Here is a 15050-nt window from a genome sequence, read left to right as displayed (position 1 = left end):
ATATTATTATATAAAATAAAAGCATATTGCGTAATATAGTATGATATGATGTGATATTTAGTAATATAATATAATATAATAGGATACGAGTTGATACAATATGATATAATAAAATATGATATGATATGAAGTAATGTATGATTTAAAGTAATATAATATAATATAATATAATAGGATATAAGGTAATATAATATAATACAATATAATATAATATAGTATAATATGATCTGGTACAAAGTAATATATGATATAAGGTAATACTATCCATCCATCCATTTACTACCGCTTATCCCTTGCGGGGTCACGGGGGGTGCTGGAGCCTATCTTAGCTGCACACGGGCGGAAGGCGGGGTTCACCCTGGACAAGTCGCCACCTCATCACAGGGCCAACACAGATAGACATACAACATTCACACTCACATTCACACACTAGGGCCAATTTAGTCTTGCCAATCAACCTATCCCCAGGTCTTTGAAGGTGGGAGAAATATATAATATAATACTGTAATATAATATAATACAATATAGTATATATTATAATATAATATAATACAATATAGTTAGTTCAGAACGCGGCAGCACGACTTTTAACAGGGGCCAGGAAACACCAGCATATAACCCCAATTCTTGAGACTTTGCACTGTCTCCCTGTTCATTTTAGAATTGATTTTAAAACATTGCTGTTTGTTTTTAAAGCTTTACATGGACTGGCACCTCAGTATATCTCGGACCTCATCCAAATTTACAATCCTGCGCGCGCTCTGAGGTCCGAGAGCCAGCTCCAGCTCGTGGTGCCCAAGACCAGACTTAAAACCAGGGGCGACAGGGCCTTCTCTGTGGTCAGCCCTAAGCTCTGGAACTCTCTGCCCCTCCATGTTCGAACTGCTCCCACAGTGGAGTGTTTTAAGTCTCGTCTTAAGACCCACTTTTATTCTCTGGCTTTTAACACTACGTGAGTTGTGTGGTCCTCTGTTGTCCTCTGTGTTTTTAAAATTTTGATTTCTATTTACTGTATTAATTGGTTTTACCCTTTAAAATCCCTTTTAATCATATTTATTTTATATTGTTTTTATATATGTATTTATTTTTTTTTTTTATTCAGTCATTGGTGGAGCTAAGGATAATATTTGAATATTGTTTTTAATATTGTTGTGCAGCACTTTGGAAATGGTTTTGATGTTTAAATGTGCTATATAGATAAAGTGGATTGGATTGGATAACATAATATAATATAATATAATATAATATGATAATATACAATATAATATGGTGTGATATAAGGTAAAATAATATAATACGATATAATATAATGTAATGTATCATAATATGGCCCTGTGATGAGGTGGCGACTTTTCCAGGGTGTACTCCGCCTTCCGCCCGTGTGCAGCTGAGATTGGCTCCAGCACCCCCCACGACCCAAAAAAAGGGACAAGCTGTAGAAAATGGATGGATGGATATTATGATGTGATATGATATAATGTAATATATTATAATATAGGGTAATATATTAATAGTATAATATAATTTCATATTATATAATACAATATAATATAAAGTAATGTAATATGATATAATATACTATGATATGACATAAGGCATTACAACACAATATAATATGATACATGGTAATATAATATAACATATCCATCCATCCATCCATTTTCTACCGCTTGTCCCTTTTGGGGTTGCAGGGGGTGCTGGAGCCAGCTCAGCTGCATTCGGGCGGAAGGCGGTGTACACCCTGGACAAGTCATCCCCTCATCACAGGGCCAACACAGATAGACAGACAACATACACACTAACATTCACACACTAGGGCCAATTTAGTGTTGACAATAATACTATAATATACGATATAATATGGTAAGATATAACGTTTTTAGTACAATAATAATAATATATATAATATAATATATGACTTAATATTATATTATAGTACATCATACAATTACGTGTAGTATGAATACTATAAATACTATATAAATAGTATGTATTGTAAATACAATACTGCTGCGTTTATTAGTATTGGCTAAATTTTAGTATTTGATGTAATAAAATAAAAAATACAATTATTCCTTGCCTGCGATTATAATTGTGATACCAAATGCTTAACATTTATTATTTTTATCCATTCATTATGAAGAGCACATTGTTGTTTTGTCGATTAGAATTTAAATTACTGTAAAGGAGTTTCCTTGCTTTCTGAAACAGGAAAAAAGTGTTTGAAGTTTTAAATGTGGAAAAAGGTGAATTTGTCGTTGTTTGGTTATTTTACACTATTTACTTTTTTTGCACCAACAACTGTACTCTTTTTTTTTTTTTTATATATAATTCAAGTGTACTCGTATTTTTTTTGTTGTTATAATATTGTTTCACTACAATATTGGTATTGGTAACGAACGAGCTCATCCCCACGGTGGTAACCATGTCACGTGGTTTAAAAAACACCGAGGAAAGTGTCGTCTCTGTCGCCATCTAGTGGTAATGAATCAGACCTAATGCCACCCTCTGTTACATAACAAAGTGCAAATCCCGATTTATAAAGCATGGGGTTATGTGTATCCTGGACGCAAATAATCCCACAAAGTATAGCCAAAAATCTATTCCGAGGCAGTAGTTCAAATAAAGGTCTCAAAACCGGATGTTGTCAACAAGAACACTTTTTTGACGGCAGAAAACAGGTTAATTTGTGTAAGTATTTTATATATTTTAACAACTAATTGAATACCACCTCGCATAATACAATTCACTGCTTATGTTTTGTTATTTTTCTTTCAGGTTAAGCACACATGAAAAATGGCGTCGGTCAGTATTTAATGAAGGGGTCTTCTTCCATGCAGCATCCTTGTACGTGCACAGCCTGCCTCTGCTCATGGCAACACTGTACACCAGCGAGGCGGGTCCGACCACCTCACATTGGAAGTGTAGGGGTGGCATTCTTCAAAACATCTCAAATATATACCTATTACGCTCGCAGTGGCACCTACAAATTCAATTGGCGTCTATTTAAATATCAAAATGTTAGAATGCGTTGACATTGACGAGAATAGTCATCTTAATGGGAAAGTGGCTAAAAGAGTAATGGTTTCGTCCTAATGTAAGACGTGCGAAAATGAACGCGCCGCACCCTAGCTAGAACTCAAATGTGAAGTAACATGCTAGTTGCGTAAAGACAACCTTTTCGAAGATCCTATTCGTCAATAGCACGAAAGGGGCGGGGATTGATTGGTTCACGGACGAGTTCATTGGCTGAGCACAGTGCCGGTTCTCTTCCTTCTTTGCATAACCAGGGCCGGTTGTCGAGGCACGGGAGCGGGCTGGGCGGAGAGGTGGTGCAAGTGAACTTCGGCGCTGTTGGATCCACTGTACTAGAATCCGTAAATGCGCGTAAGTTGTTTTGTTTTTTAACGCGCTGCGATTTCGTTTTTTTTTATTGGAGGAAAACGAGCAGCGTGTCTGGACACAGACTCGGACGTGTTCGCATTGAGGAAACGAGCGCGTTTAGATATTCCAATATAGGAAAACTTGAAAGTGCATGGTAAGTACATCACGGAGCGCACCAGTCTTAATTAATAAATAGGCTAAATCTATATTGTCAATAAATACATGTTGTTGTTTTTTAAATATCTGTTTTTAATGATTACTGTTGCATTACTACACCATTTTAACTACTTTATTATTCTACTTTTTTATTTTGTGAGTAGATGGCAGATAAACATACTAGTATGATCCTGTCTGCAGATTGCATATGAATTCATGATACTGTGTGTTATTGTTCCCAGGACAGTGGTTGGGTATCTAAACGCAGGTGAGCCACTGACTAACGCACATTGTGCCCAATGCCAGTTCCACTGTGCGTGTGACAGCGGCTAACCTGCTTTTGGGAATACTTCTCGCACGGATCATTCTGCAAGAAGTCCAAAATCGTGTCCCGGCATTGCTGAGGGGCGTCCTGCCCCTCCCCTTTCACACAGACTTACTGTACTTTATTTAGGGCCCCATTCAACATGCCTGTGCACAGACGACTTTAGATCTGACCTCAGTGACCGACTCTATACTGTCTTAGGATATTTCACTTTTCTATACCAGTGGATTTGTTGTGATCATCTGGTGGCATAAAGTTATTTATTCCCCTTAATGGTATGGTCAGCCCGAAATCTGTGCAGGAAGTGCACTTAGATATGATGCATCGGTGGTAGAAGTCCAAAAAGTATTCTATCCACATCATGTCCTGTGTAATGAAGTGTTTTTTTTAAGATGCTGTTGTTTTTACCAAATAAAACATGCAATATGAAGCAGTGTAGTAATTTTTTGGTTCAAAACAGACACACCGGTGACAAAGGGAGACCGTGCTTTCTCAGTGATGGCACATAGGTTATGGAATAAGCTCCCCCTGAATATTAAGTCCGCCACCACTTTGGACTCTTTTAGAGCACAGCTTAAAACTCACCTTTTTACCGCAGATGACTTTTGATTTATGTGTTCATTGTGAGTCTCAAAAGGTTTAGTTTAGATTCCTTTGTGTGTCTGTTTTTTTGTTTCTCCACTCGGGCTGAGCCCCGGGCTGATGTAACAGTTGGTTGTGGGGCGCATAATAAATGAAAATAACATAACATAACAGGCATTTAACATTTTGTGCAAGTTTAAGATTGACTATACACACTTACTCTTAGGATTCAAAAGGGCCATATACAGTGAGGTCCACAAGTATTTGCACTCCCTGCAATTTTGCAAGTTCTCCCAAAATTAGGGAGAATGTTCATCACAGATGTATTTCCACTGTTAGACGTAGACTTCCTTTTTATTGTCATTTAAATTTGAACTTTACAGTACAGATAAGCACGAAATTTTGTTGCATTAGCTCATGGTAGTGCAGGACAGGGCCGGCCCGTGGCATAGGCCGTATAGGCAAATGCTAAGGGCGCCGTCCATCAGGGGGCGCCACGCCAGTGCCACAAATGTTGGAGAAAAAAAAAAAGAAAGTTGGTACTATTATTTCTAAATACAAAAAATAATCCCACGTTAATTAAAATGCAAAGTAAAGCCTATTTAATAGAAATATTATTTGTTACAACATTACGCCCCCCCCCCTTCCCGTATCATGACTCTTTTTGGACGTCACCACATCAAAAAATCAACACAAGATGTCAAAACGGCCAAAACTGTCAGGTGCCCAAGGAAGAAAAAAGAGAAAAGAAGAGGAGTAGAAACGAGAAAAGACAGATGTAGCAGGTAGGTAACTTTAGCCTACATGAAATTATTTGTCTGTTACAGAATGTGATAGTAACCTGGCTTGTTAGCATTAAGCTAATGTTACATGATTCGGCAATTGCTAATCAATAAATAGCTAGTTCTGTTTTAACGTTGGGTTAATATTGTGGAGGGGGCTAAATTGTTATGGAAAATAATAATGTAACGTTAGGTAATTACTGTACTCCCACCTTACATTCCTCAGGTATTAGATATTTTAAGCAGGTGTTTTTTGTTTACATTGTTATTGCCTTCTGGTTAGCTAATGTTTGCCCTGCAGGTAATAGTCACTTGTCCACCCCTTTATATATTAGGTATAGTTGTAAGTAAAAAAAAAAAGGTCAAAGATAAAGCTATTCGGTTTCTTGTGAGGGGGGGGCGCCACCTAAAATCTTGCCTAGGGCGCCAGATTGGTTAGGGCTGGGCCAGGTGCAGGATAATAATAAAAAAAAGCAATACGGTGCAGATATAGAGACATAATCTAAAAAGAAAAATCCGGAAATCACATTGTATGATTTTTGTAATTATTTATTTGTAGGATAGGTTGATTGGCAACACTAAATTGGCCCGAGTGTGTGAATGTGAGTGTGAATGTTGTCTTGTCTATCTGTGTTGGCCCTGCGATGAGGTGGTGGCTTGTCCAGGGTGTACCCCGCCTTCCGCCCGAATGCAGCTGAGATAGGCTCCCGCGACCCCGAAAGGGACAAGCGGTAGAAAAGGTATGGATGTTACTGGGGTTCGTAAGTATTTGCACACATGATAATCAGCAAGAATTATGACTCCCAAAGAGCTGTCATTCATCCATCCATCCATCCATTTTCTACCGCTCATTCCCTTTGGGTTCGCAGGGGGCGCTGGAGCCTATCTCAGCTACAATCAGGCGGAAGGCGGGGTACACCCTGGACAAGTCGCCACCTCATCGCAGAAGAGCTGTCAGTCTACCTTAAAAAAAAGTCCACCTTTACCCCACAACTAATCACCCACCCACCACCCCTTTGAGCTCATTGAAGTCATATGCGCAGCCCACGGTCAGTCAAGGTCCAACTGCTACCATGGGCAAGACCAAAGAGCTGTCAAAGGAAACCAGAGACAACATTGTGGAGCTCCACAAAGCTGGAAAAGGCTCTGGGACAATTGGGAAGCAGCTTGATGAGAATAGATCAACTGTTGCAGCAATTGTTAGAAAATGGAAAAGGCTAAACATGACCGCTAATCTACCTCGGCCTGGGGCTCCATGTAAGATCTCTCCTCAGGGGGCATAAAAGTGAGGAATCAGCCCAGAACTACACGGCAGAAGCTGGTGAATGACCAGTTGTTTATTCCCCTTATGGTGGAGCGGCGGTATGGTCAGTCCGAAATCTGTGCAGGAAGTGTACTTAGATAGAATGCATAGGTGGTGGAAGTCCAAAAAGAATTAAAGTTAAAGTACCAATGATTGTCACACACACACTAGGTGTGGCGAAATTATTCTCTGCATTTGACCCATCACCCTTTATCACCCCCTGGGAGGTGAGGGGAGCAGTGAGCAGCAGCGGTGGCCGCGCCCGGGAATAATTTTTGGTGATTCAACCCCCAATTCCAACCCTTGATACTGAGTGCCAAGCAGGGAGGTAATGGGTCCCATTTTTATAGTCTGTGGTACGACTCGGCCGGGGTTTGAACTCACACTCTAACCACTGGGCCACTGAGTAGGTAATTCCATCCACATCATGTCCTGTGTAATGAAGTGTTTTTTTTAAGTTGCTGTTGTGTTTACCAAATAAAACATGCTATATGAAGCAGTGTAATCCCTTTTGGTTCAAAACAGACACACAAGCATGCAAAGTTGTGTGCAAGTTTAAGATTGACTGTACACACTTACTCTTAGGATTCAAAGGGACCTGCTCATACAGTAAGTATAGGCGCTGATCCACAACAATGCCAAGCACCCATGCGGGATTGATAGCAACTTTCAGTCTTCAAAATCATTTTTGAAAAATCCATCTTGTTGTAATTAATTTTGTGGCCAGTTTGGCCCATTTTACAAAATAATAAAGCCAGAAATCATATTTGAACGTCTATTTTTTTTTTTTAATACACACACACCGAGCACCCACTGGCAGAAATGCAGATCGGCGCCTATGACAGTAAGTATCATCATTAATCTTTTTTTTTTAACTTTCATCCATTTTCTACCGCTTGTCCCTTTTGGGGTTGCGGGGGGCGCTGGAGCCTATCTCAGCTGCATTCGGGCGCAAGGCGGGGTACACCCTGGACAAGTTGCCACCTCATCGCAGGGCCAACACAGTTAGACAAGACAACATTCACACTCACATTCACACACTAGGGCCAATTTAGTGTTGCCAATCAACCTATCCCCAGGTACATGTCTTTGGAGGTGGGAGGAAGCCGGAGTACCCGGAGAGAACCCACGCAGTCACGGGGAGAACATGCAAACTCCACACAGAAAGATCCCGAGCCCGGGATTGAACTCAGGACTACTCAGGACCTTCGTATTGTGAGGCACATGCACTAACCCCTGTGTCACCGTGCTGCCCCTTTAAGTCTATCAATTATAACACCTTTTTATGTTTTATGGCTCTCGCCCGGAAAAGGGTGGAGTGCCATCTCCGGGTTGGGGAGGAGATCGTGCCCCATGTGGAAGAGTTCAAGTAGCTCGGAGTCTTGTTCACGAGTGAGGGAAGAGTGGATCGTGAGATCGACAGGCGGATCGGTGCGGCGTCTTCAGTAATGCGGACGCTGTATCGATCCGTCGTGGTGAAGAAGGAGCTGAGCCGGAAGGCAAAGCTCTCAATTTACTGGTCAATCTATGTTCCTATCCTCACCTATGGTCATGAGCTTAAGAAAAAGTTAAAATACTAATGATTGTCACACACACACTAGGTGTGGTGAAATGTGTCCTCTGCATTTGACCCATCCCCTTGTTCAACCCCAGGGAGGTGAGGGGAGCAGTGAGAAGCAGCGGTGGCCGCGCCTGGGAATACATTTTGGTGATTTAACCCCCAATTCCAACCCTTGATGCTGAGTGCCAAGCAGGGAAGTAATGGGTCCCATTTTTATAGTTTTTGGTATGACTCGGCTGGGGATTGAACTCACAACCTTACGATCTCAGGGCGGACACTCTAACCACTAGGCCACTGAGCAGCTTTGGGTTGTGACAGAGAGGACAAGATCACGGGTACAAGCGGCCGAAATGAGTTTCCACCGTCGGGTGGCGGGGCTCTCCCTTAGAGCCAGGGTGAGAGGCTCCGTCATCCAGGAGGAGCTCAAAGTAAAGCCCCTGCTCCTCCACATCGGGAAGAGCCAGATGAGGTGGTTTGGGCATCTGGTCTGGAGGCTACGGGGAAGATCCAGGACACGTTGGGAAAACTATGTCTCTCGGCCTCGGGATCCCCCGGGAGGAGCTGGACGAAGTGGCTGGGGAGAGGGAAGTTAGGGCTTCTCTGCTTAGGCTGCTTCTCCCGCGACCCGACGTCGGATAAGCGGAAGAAGATGGATGGATGTTTTTTTTATGACCTGTTTGTCAAAAATAACGGCAGCACAAAAAAAACCTTCCCGCTCTCTCCTGGTCCTACTTCTTACTCTCACTGAATCAAATAAAAAAGGGAATTGAGGTGAGTAAAAAAGGTTCATTGTCAACAGTGAGTGTCACATTTGTCGATGATATGATATAATATGATGTAACATAATATAATATGATATAATATGATGTAACATAATATAATGATATGATATAATATGATGTAACATAATATAATGATATGATATAACATAATATAAGACAATATATTATAATATAGTATAATATAACATAATATAACCCCTGACCCCGAAAGGGACAAGCGGTAGAAAATGGATGGATGGATAACATAATATAATATATGTGGAGGGGGGCGTGGCCTGTGGGCTTGAAGACAGCGACAGGTGCGTAGATGGCCCAGGTGGGCCTTGTTATCTAATCACCTGTCGCCTTTATTAGCAGCAGCCGGAATGAGACACGTGGATGGAGCTGGAGTGGGAGCCAGAGAGGGCGAGAGAGACACAAGACACAGACAGACAGTTTGCTGGAAAGCAAAAGACTGGCACTAGTATATGAAAATAAAACAGTGTTATACTCTGAATCCCGGGCTCTCCTGGCAGTGTGTGGTGGTCTGCAGAACCCACTAGAGGGCAACCTCCACAATATAATAGGATGGATGGATGATTTGAAATATTATAGTATAATATGATCTGATATAAAGTATTATTATATAACATAAAATGATATAGGGTAATATAGTATAATATGATATGATATTTAGTAATATAATATAATATGATATAAGGTGATACACTATAATATAGTAAAAAGTTATATAATATGATATACTATACTATGATATGACATAAGGCAATACAACACAATATAATATGACTTGCTCATACAGTAAGTATCATCAATCTTTTTTTTTTTTTTGCTTTCAACAATTTTTTAACAACTTCTAGTCTATCTATTATTACATTTCTTATGTTTTATGGCCTGTTTGTCAAAAATAACGGCAGCACAAAAAAACCCTTCCTGCTCTCTCCTGGTCCTATTTTCCTGTTAAGTGTGTTTAATCTCGCTATGTGACTAATCATACAACCCCAGGTCAAGTCAAATTGTTTTGGGGTACCCCTCAGATTATATAGAATTTTCTCCAGATCTTAGTAAAACATGGGGTCCTTAAGCCACAGGGAGGCCTTTGGGGGGCAAACTGTGATTTACGTTCCAACAAAATCCTTCTACGAGCTAGTAAGGATGCAAAGGCGATACTATCCTTAAAAGTCTGCTTAATTTTTTGAGAGTTTGGTAGAATTCCAAAAATAGCCAATGTTGCGCAAGGCGTCAACTTCAAATTTAGTGCATCTGCAAGATGTTTAAAAATATTAGTCCAGTAGGCTTTCAGACAGGGACAGGACCGGAACATGTGTGTCATGTTTGCAGGAGTCCAGTGACATCAACTACAAACCCCGTTTCCATATGAGTTGGGAAATTGTGTTAGATGTAAATATAAACGAAATACAATGATTTGCAAATCATTTTCAACCCATATTCAGTTGAATATGCTACAAAGACAACATATTTGATGTTCAAACTGATAAACACTTTACCAAATTCTGCTTGCCAGTCTTTTCTAATTTTACCAAGAGATGTCTCTTTAAGATGAGAGATTAGGATGTACATTTGAGAAATGATGACTTTATGATTTAAGGGGATTTGCAAAATTGAATCTATTACTGATTGAGGTGGACTACTGCGAAAATAACTGCTATTTGATTTAGCAAAGTTGCGGACTTGAAAGTAGCGTAATTAGTGAGAGTTAGGGAGAATAACATTTTCGCATAGTTCACTGAAGCTAGCGAAGACATTGTTAATATAAAGGTCCCTTAGTCTGACCAGGCCTGAGCTCTACAAAGACATGCACCTGGGGATAGGTTGATTGGCAACACTAAACTGGCCCTAGTGTGTGAATGTGAGTGGGAGTGCTGGCCCTGCGATGAGGTGGCGACTTGTCCAGGGTGTACACCGCCTTACACCCGAATGCAGCTGAGATAGGCTCCAGCAACCCCCCGCCACCCCGAAACGGACAAGCGGTAGAAAATGGATGGATGGATGGATGGATTATGGTATAAGGAAGTTAGTGTCTGTTGGGGTATACGACTCCCGGTATGGGAACTACTTCTTAAGACCTGCTCAGTGGCCTTGTGGATAGAGTGTCCACCCCGAGATTGGTAGGTCGTGAGTTCAAACCCCGGCCGAGTCATACCAAAGACTATAAAAATGTGACCCATTACCTCCCTGCTTGACACTCAGCATCAATGGTTGGAATTGGGGGTTAAATCACCAAAACATATTCCCGGGCGCGGCCACCGCTGCTGCTCACTGCTCCCCTCATCTCCCAGGGGGTGATCAAGGGTGATGGGTCAAATGCAGAGAATCATTTTACCGCACCTAGTGTGTGTGTGACTATCAGTGGTACTTTTAACTTTTTAAATATGGCAGCAGGAGGAACTTTTGGAATTGATAGGCTTTTACTACTTTTGTCCACAAGAGGGCGCCAGAGATGCAACAGTCCAGTCTAGACAGTGGCACCAGCACAATGATTTGGAGATTATGTAACCTCAGACAAAGTCAGACAGCTCTACATTCTCCCTATAATGTATATCATTCAATATTACATCCAAACTGGTCATCTCATGCCCATTTTAAATATAGACATGACGCTTAGGAAGTATTACAAAATAAGCCCATAAGGCCCATAAGCAGAATTGCTCAAATATGCATGTGGATGCACACTGTAGGAAACGTGAAGATCAAGGATTTTTTTTTTTGATTGATTGATATATTTTTATTTTAAATATGCAAAAAAACAAGAGCAAGCCTAATCTTAAACAGTGCTATAGCCTTAACAGCCATGATAACAAAATGAAAACAATGGAGAATAAAAAACGAAAACAAATGAGCAATGGACTTTTTTCTTTCTTTCTTTTTTTTTGACATATTTGAAAAGGAGTGAGAAGAAGTTTACACTTATTTAATCCCACCCCTTTTCTTTAAATCATAAATTACTCTGAGCTAGAACTACCTGTTCAGTCTATGTACACACTTAATGAACTTGTATATAAATGATAAATATATCCATACATGTGCACACTACACACATACATAGCCACACCATTACCACTAGTGATCATGGAAATTGTATCATGCCACCACAGCATCACCACTGCCTCAATGGGCAGCCCCACACTCTTCTGTAACACAAACAAGCTAATATCAAAGCCCTTCTTCATCTCTGTACCTCTGGAATACCATGTGCCTATACTTATTTTTAAACTGCTTTATGTTTGGACATTGCTTTAACTCCACATTCAAACCATTCCATAATTTCACTCCACAAATTGAAATACAATAACTTTTAATGGTCGTTCTATAACTAAGCATTTTGAAATTTAAATTCCCCCTTAAATTATAACCCCCCTCTCGTGTGCTGAACAATTTTTGAATGCTTCCTGGGAGTTTATTTATTTTGGCTTTATACATTATTTGTGCAGTTTGATACAAAATAATATCATTACATTTCAATATTTTTGACTGTAAGAATAGTGAATGAGTATGGTCCAGATATCCGACATTTTGTTTCCTACTATCCAAAAATGTAAGTTTCCTCATTCACTAGTCCTTGCTAGTTGCGTCCCGAAAGGCCCAATTGATGTCCTATCTTGTTCATTTATTCAGTTCCATCAGCCGGAAGAGCAGCAGACAGGATGTTTGCCACATTTCCCTCTGCATGCAAGGGTGCACTTTTCCATCAGTCACCTGTAAATGTTCCCCAAAAACAAAAAAAACAAGCAACAAATAATCTCAACACTTCATCAGAGCCATTGTGTAACAAGCAGCAGGAGGGAGTCTGAATAATTCAGAGCGTATAATATATTCATAATGCATTTCACAAAGAAAATTAAGTTTTTGATTATTTACTGCCGGAGGAAGAACGCCAAGCGGGAAGGGAAATAATTAGGAATACAAAAACAGCACAAATGATTCTTTAAACACATGAACATTTTTATTACCGGTATATTTAAATACATAATAATAATTGGTCTATGTAAAAGTTTCCTAAATTATCTTACATTTTACACAGATAGCTTGTCGTGTTTACAGTAGCAAAACTCTGTCAATAATTTGTCTTATGTATATACAGTATATATATATATATATATATATGAGAATTACACAGGGGTTAAATAGACGGTGATTATATTTAACAAGTGACCGAGTTTCTGCCCTTGTGGTCCAAGTTTTATCGCCATGACGACTCTTGGGATGTCAAGACTGCAAGACAGAAAAAAACAAGTGGGGATGACGATCCCTTTGTTCACAAGTAAGAGCTTCAGGAGAAACCTGGCTGGTCAGGGTTAAGGACAGACAACAGAAACTCACATTTGGATTCAACCGGCAGATTAGAGAACCTCACAAAGTCAGGAACACAAAAGGTCATCACTAAATTAAACACTAAGGACCCGATCTACTACTACGCGCTAAACAGCGTGTGCAAACAACAAAATCGTGTGTACTATTAGTGTGATCGACGAAGACTGCGTGTGCAATTGAAAAGTGGTGAAGACCGAGGTTTTTGCGTGTACTATACGGGGCTTTCACCACGGAGACAATCATTTACTGAACATTCATGTTATTATGCTCCTCACTCTGGCATTTGTCTATGTTTTGAAACAAGCAGCAGACATGTACCACTTTTTATGGGCAGTCCTGCGGTGCATCTAAAATGGTAACCACATTTTTTTCCTTTTTAGCGCGCTGAAGTTGTGCTCATGGGAGAAGCTGGCACTAACTGGCCGAGGGGCTCCAGAATCCAGCCGCAAGAAAATGCACATTGCAGTATAAGACATATGTTAATAATATATCTTTTGTATGAAAAAACGGATGTCATTGAACACCAGCCAATAGAGTAACGCATCAATTAAATGAGTTTTAATCAGCCCTTTAACCTCTTAAGGCCCAAGCTGTTTGTTTACATGCTTTTTTTTATTTCTCTTTGCTATTTGGGCTTATTGGACCCTAATTAGAATAAAAACTAAAAATCATCTTTTAATATCATGTATTTAGTCCATAAGTACACAAACGTGTACTTCATGTGTAGTGACATGCACATTTTTATTTTTACACTTTTTTTCCCAAATTCAATTGTATGTTATACTCTTCTGACACCACCAGGTAGCAGTATAAGTGTCCATATGTCGGCATAAGACCCCAATTCAGTAGTGTACACAATTTTGGAAATAAGAGCTGAAAGGTGCTGTCCACGCATGTGGCCACTAAGGCCTTTAGAGGTTAAGTCAGCCAGAAGGTATACAATGATTTTGGTGATTTGACAATATGTCTGAAATGTTCATTTTTGACAGGCCATATATGTTGACAAGCATGTTTGCATGTACTTTTGCAGACGTGCTAAATAAAGAGGCACACAGTTGAGTTTTAGTCATGACAATTACACTGTGTGTGCAGAATAATTGTATTTACATTTTTTCCATCCAGTATTGTGGGCGTTCTGATGATCAGCATATATTCTGTATATTCATGAAGACAGATACCGTATTTTTCGGACTATAAGTCACAGTTTTTTTTCCATAGTTTGGCCAGGCTCCATTGCGATTTATATATGTTTTTTTCCTTCTTTATAATGAATTTTCGGCAGGTGCGACTTATACTCCGGTGCGACTGATACTCCGAAAAATACGGTACTCTGAATGGATTATGCTCCTTATTCTGCTCACTAAAGAGACACAATCCTCTGTGCACACGTTTAGTAGATCAGCGTTTGCTATCAAGTTTGCACGTGTTTGATGGCATGCAAACTTTTAGTAGATCAGGTCCTGAATGTACATTCCATACTTGCTTCTGCTGTAAATGTCTCCTTCACTTCAAATTTGCGATCAGCATCTTAAATGTGAAAGTTCTGACAAGTCAAAACTTAATCAGTCCGTCCAGGATTTTGCATTGTGGCGATAGCGCTAATTCACACACATCTTCGCCAATCAAATTTGTCTTTGAGTGGCGCTCAAACGCGCACGTCAACTGTCTAATCAGATCTACTTCCGGTTCCGGTAATGTAAATATAAGCCCTCTGGGTAATGTAATAATAATAATAATGGATTAGATTTATACAGCGCTATTTCTAGACACTCAACGTGCTAGTAGTATATAAACATGCACTTTCTAGTTGAAATGTATACATATATTTATTTCACATTTATTT

The 15050-nt window shown here is 39.9% G+C and overlaps 1 protein-coding gene and 1 long non-coding RNA gene across 4 annotated transcripts in view; one reads left to right on the top strand and one right to left on the bottom strand.

The window, feature by feature from the left end:
* The first annotated feature begins 3369 nt into the window (after nucleotides 1-3369).
* Nucleotides 3370-4295, top strand: LOC133612138 (uncharacterized). Its single transcript, XR_009816086.1, has 2 exons — nucleotides 3370-3538; nucleotides 3783-4295. It is a non-coding gene; the product is annotated as an uncharacterized lncRNA (long non-coding RNA).
* An 8522-nt stretch (nucleotides 4296-12817) lies between these two features.
* rassf7a (Ras association domain family member 7a) overlaps nucleotides 12818-15050 on the bottom strand; it is a 68870-nt gene continuing 66637 nt past the window's right edge. For all 3 annotated transcript variants that reach the window (XM_061969992.1, XM_061969994.2, XM_061969993.1), the window contains one exon: nucleotides 12818-13108. In XM_061969992.1, the coding sequence (XP_061825976.1) occupies nucleotides 13077-13108 (32 nt within the window). In that variant the 3' untranslated portion in view covers nucleotides 12818-13076. The remainder of the gene's footprint in view (nucleotides 13109-15050) is intronic.

This window comes from Nerophis lumbriciformis, linkage group LG10, assembly GCF_033978685.3.
Source record: "Nerophis lumbriciformis linkage group LG10, RoL_Nlum_v2.1, whole genome shotgun sequence".
Lineage (NCBI taxonomy): Eukaryota > Metazoa > Chordata > Actinopteri > Syngnathiformes > Syngnathidae > Nerophis > Nerophis lumbriciformis.
This window is presented reverse-complemented; position numbering and strand designations above follow the sequence as displayed.